The following is a 3,617-nucleotide window of genomic DNA, read 5'->3' on the forward strand; positions in this document are numbered from 1 at the left end:
AACAACAACAACAACAACAACAACAACAACAACAACAACAACAACAACAACAATAACAGCATCAACAATAATATAATAATGGCAATATTTGTACTTCTACTACTAATAATAAACGAACAAACAAACAAATACGCATCGCGAAATAAGCAGGGCGCCTGAATGTTTCTTTATTTAGGACTTTAGCTACTACACTCCACAACTGTTCTAAATACAAGAATATTCAATCCTGTGGGTAAAAACTCAGGAACTAGAAATCTGTTCACTATGTACCTGTTTCCAGGTGTGTTTCACTATATGCGTGGTGTTTCGCTTTGTGCGAGGTGTTTCGCTACATGCGTATTTCGCTGCGGGTTTGCTATGTTAGTGTTCGCTTTGTGTGTGCTAGACTTTTTTCCACAACAGAATAAACAGACTTAATAACAGCATCTGTCTCAATATGAATTCATCATCATCATTGCCTTTCTCACTCTGACCAGGGTATAGGCCACGGGCAAACACCTTCCACTTTTCTCTATCCTGGGCTAGCCTCTTGATGTTATTCCATGTCTTCCCACTTTTCTGTATATCAATATGAATTAGTACTGGCAAATATACCCAAATTGAAGATTCTCAGAAGTGTACTGTGAAAGAGCAAAGTAGTTGTCAAAGCTGTTGAGGAAAGCGTATTGGTCATTGTTTCCTGCTGTCAGAGGTTGACCGCCAGAGGTTATTGTGTCGGACAAGGCAGTGTTGGTACACACCCACTGCCACTCCTGGAAAGAACTCATGTACCTGAAATGAAAGACAGAGGAATATATTTTGTTGAAAACGTCTTTCTAGTCTCAGGATTATACGCGGTGCCCATTCGCAGGATCGGTCAGTTTGGTTTGGTTCGGTTCGGTTTGGTAGTAAAGTAAAGTAAAGTTGTTCCCGCATCCGATCCGGACACTGGGGATTGCCTTGTTAGTAAGACAACTTCCTGGGCCTTCGGCATAATATTGTGGTAGGGTGGCCAGTTCCTTTCCACGCTGCCTTTACTTCCCTAACTCGAAGTCAGGTACCCATTACTGCTGGGTGAGCAGGAGGGGGCGAAAAAAATCCGTGTCCGAACCGAGGCTCGACCCAGGACTTTCTGCTCCGGAGACGAGCACACTAACTGCTCCGCCGAGCTTTAAGATGAATAAAATACCTTCACATGACATGTCCAAAATTTATTAACGAGTGCCTGATTTCTTTGCTTTGTGACACATCGCGACCTCAGTGCTTTCTTGTCCTATCTCCATTTTTAATAACAGTGAAAACATTTCATAACAAAGAGTGAGCTTAAGAAGAAGTCATAATGTCAATGTTTTAAAAAATGGAGATAGGATAAGAAAGCGCTGAGGTTGCGATATAATATGTGTCACAACGTGGTGGAATCAGGCTCTCGTCCTTTTTTGGGCATATAGAGCTATTGGTATCATCTTATGAAAGCTTATGCATTTATCTTGCTTTGGAGGAAAACATAGCCATTTATCTTTAACACGAGTTGAGGTATTTGCAAATGAAGGAGATGGGGGTCACCTCGTTTCAGGGGTAAAATTAGTTAGAAAATGTCCGACAAAGATTAGTTATTTCCTTAGCTTGAGAGTCAGTGGAAACTGAAAATTTACATATTTTGTGCCTTAAATCAACGTTTGTTTTTCAGTAAAATCCACATAGAAATTTGTTCTTTTATGGGCAAGAAAGGTGTTTAGGCCAAAAAACTAAAATTCGATAAAAATTTAAAAACCTGCAGAAAAATGCCAGTTTCTTCACTTTGATTATTATGACAATCGCCTGATTTCACCATGCTGACTCGCATATTATACTACACGCGCCAACAGTGCGTCGTGATACATAATATTATAATATACAAGAAGCACCAACAATGCCAGTCGTACTTACTGAAGACCAATATGCAGCGTCGCAGGAAGACCATATTCCGTCTCCAAGTACTGACGGAAATCCTCGAACTGCCCATGAGACAAGCACAAGAGATCTCCAGAGTTTTCTTGGCAGGTAAGTCGGGCACTCTCCCAGTCTGTCATCGTCCCATCGACGACTTGAATGCATTTCTGAACCACATCAACCCAGGTGTAAGAACAAAAGAGAGAAGTCGTCGAATCAGAAAAGCCTGACTTCTCGAAGTGAGCGAAACCGTTGAAGGCGGATGGGTTGACGATCGGAGGAAGGACCGTCTGATTGTCTCTGACGTATCTCACTATCACACATTGACTGTCGTTGTAGAAAATGGAGCTGCAAGATGTGTCCAGCTTGCAGGAAATGGCGCAGTCGAAGAGCGACCTTGTTGTTACCGAAGTGCTGTAGTACCCGAACATGGTGCCTGAAGGTTGTTCCAATGCCACAAACTCCGTGCCATTTCTGTGAGGTGGGGTGGATAAAATAAGATTTAAAGACAAGATGAAAAGAGATAAGATAAGATAAGATAAAGAAGGTAATGTAAGATAAGGTAAGGTGAGTAAGGTACGGTAAGGTAAGGTAAGGTAAGGTATTTCATGCAGGGATATATAACTTATTGGTAAAAGTTCAGGATTTGTTCGTCTAAGTCTAACGATGACCAATGCATCTATACAGAAAGCTAATAATCAAGATGATTCATGGCTTCTGCTGTGGCCTATAAGAGAGATCAATTCTGGTCGTGATAATTTAAGGACAGCTCAGAATAGAAACTTCCTTTTGAGTAGTGTTTAATACAATGTGCAAATCATTGATTAAAATTAGGGATTTATAATAGCCATACTGTTGCTCGAAAAGTAATTAGGGATTTAACACCCCTAATAACACTAGTCCGTTATTCAAGAGGCGGGACCTCCGAATTCAACGTCAGTCTCCAATAAAAACAGAGCTAAATGGGTTGAGTGCCTTGAAAACTCCATTAGAACTCCTAGTATGGGATTCAAACCTGATTCATCCGCTCCGTAGTCCAGCATCATATCACCTGAGCTAACAAAGCGCCCTTTTCCCGTTGCATCAGTTTAAGGGTTGGCAGTTGTGTGTAGAACAATCCATGAACATGCGATGCTGCTTTTACGCTTGTATGGAAAAACTGTAATAATTTCAATTTTAACACTTGCTTAGTCTTGCTTGTTCATGAACATCCTTGAGGTGAAGTTTGCGACTATAGAAAACGAAATATTATACAAAACGGAAGGTGTTTTATTTCAAAACTATACGATTAAGATGTAAAGAGACTAAAAGTGGACATAACCAGTGTCACCGCGCCACTTTTTAAACATTCACAATTCTGGGTTCGAAGCGCTAATCCCCAGTCTTAATTAATAGAATCTAAAACAATTTATTAAGGAGCTATGGTAATTAGGAAAACGTCATCTTACTGTGAGAACACTTGGTGGTTTAATGACAAGAAGAAAATCCAGCCAAAGCGGAGGAAACTGAATCTTTTCAGCCCACGTTGATCCAAGACGTTACGAAGAGACATTGTTCTGTCTGGGGAAAAGAGAATACATACTTATTAACAAATAGGATGATTATATTCTAAAGTGGAAACAAATACATGAGAACACAATGATGATGATGATGATGATGATGATGATGATGATGATGATGAGGAGGAGGAGGAGGAGGAGGAGGAGGAT

At 40.4% G+C, this 3,617-nt stretch overlaps 1 protein-coding gene across 1 annotated transcript; it reads right to left on the bottom strand.

Moving 5' to 3' along the window:
• Positions 1-510: 510 nt before the first annotated feature.
• On the bottom strand, positions 511-3,552 carry LOC118478151. The gene is made up of 3 exons (XM_035971122.1): positions 3,357-3,552; positions 1,906-2,382; positions 511-771 (listed from the first exon to the last, which is right to left on the bottom strand). Exons 1-3 carry the CDS (start codon positions 3,458-3,460, stop codon positions 576-578), a joined length of 777 nt encoding a protein of 258 aa, XP_035827015.1. The 5' UTR covers positions 3,461-3,552; the 3' UTR covers positions 511-575.
• Positions 3,553-3,617: the final 65 nt, after the last annotated feature.

This window comes from Aplysia californica, unplaced genomic scaffold (assembly GCF_000002075.1).
Source record: "Aplysia californica isolate F4 #8 unplaced genomic scaffold, AplCal3.0 scaffold00381, whole genome shotgun sequence".
NCBI lineage: Eukaryota > Metazoa > Mollusca > Gastropoda > Aplysiida > Aplysiidae > Aplysia > Aplysia californica.

Bases quoted from the DNA above. Each gene is read 5' to 3' on its own strand.
- LOC118478151 (XM_035971122.1), bottom strand. From the start codon at position 3,460: ATGTCTCTTCGTAACGTCTTGGATCAACGTGGGCTGAAAAGATTCAGT. The intron at 2,383-3,356 runs GTAAGATGACGT...CCCACCTCACAG, and splicing joins AACCACCAAGTGTTCTCACA to AAATGGCACGGAGTTTGTGG. The intron at 772-1,905 runs GTAAGTACGACT...CTTTCATTTCAG, and splicing joins ACGCTGCATATTGGTCTTCA to GTACATGAGTTCTTTCCAGG.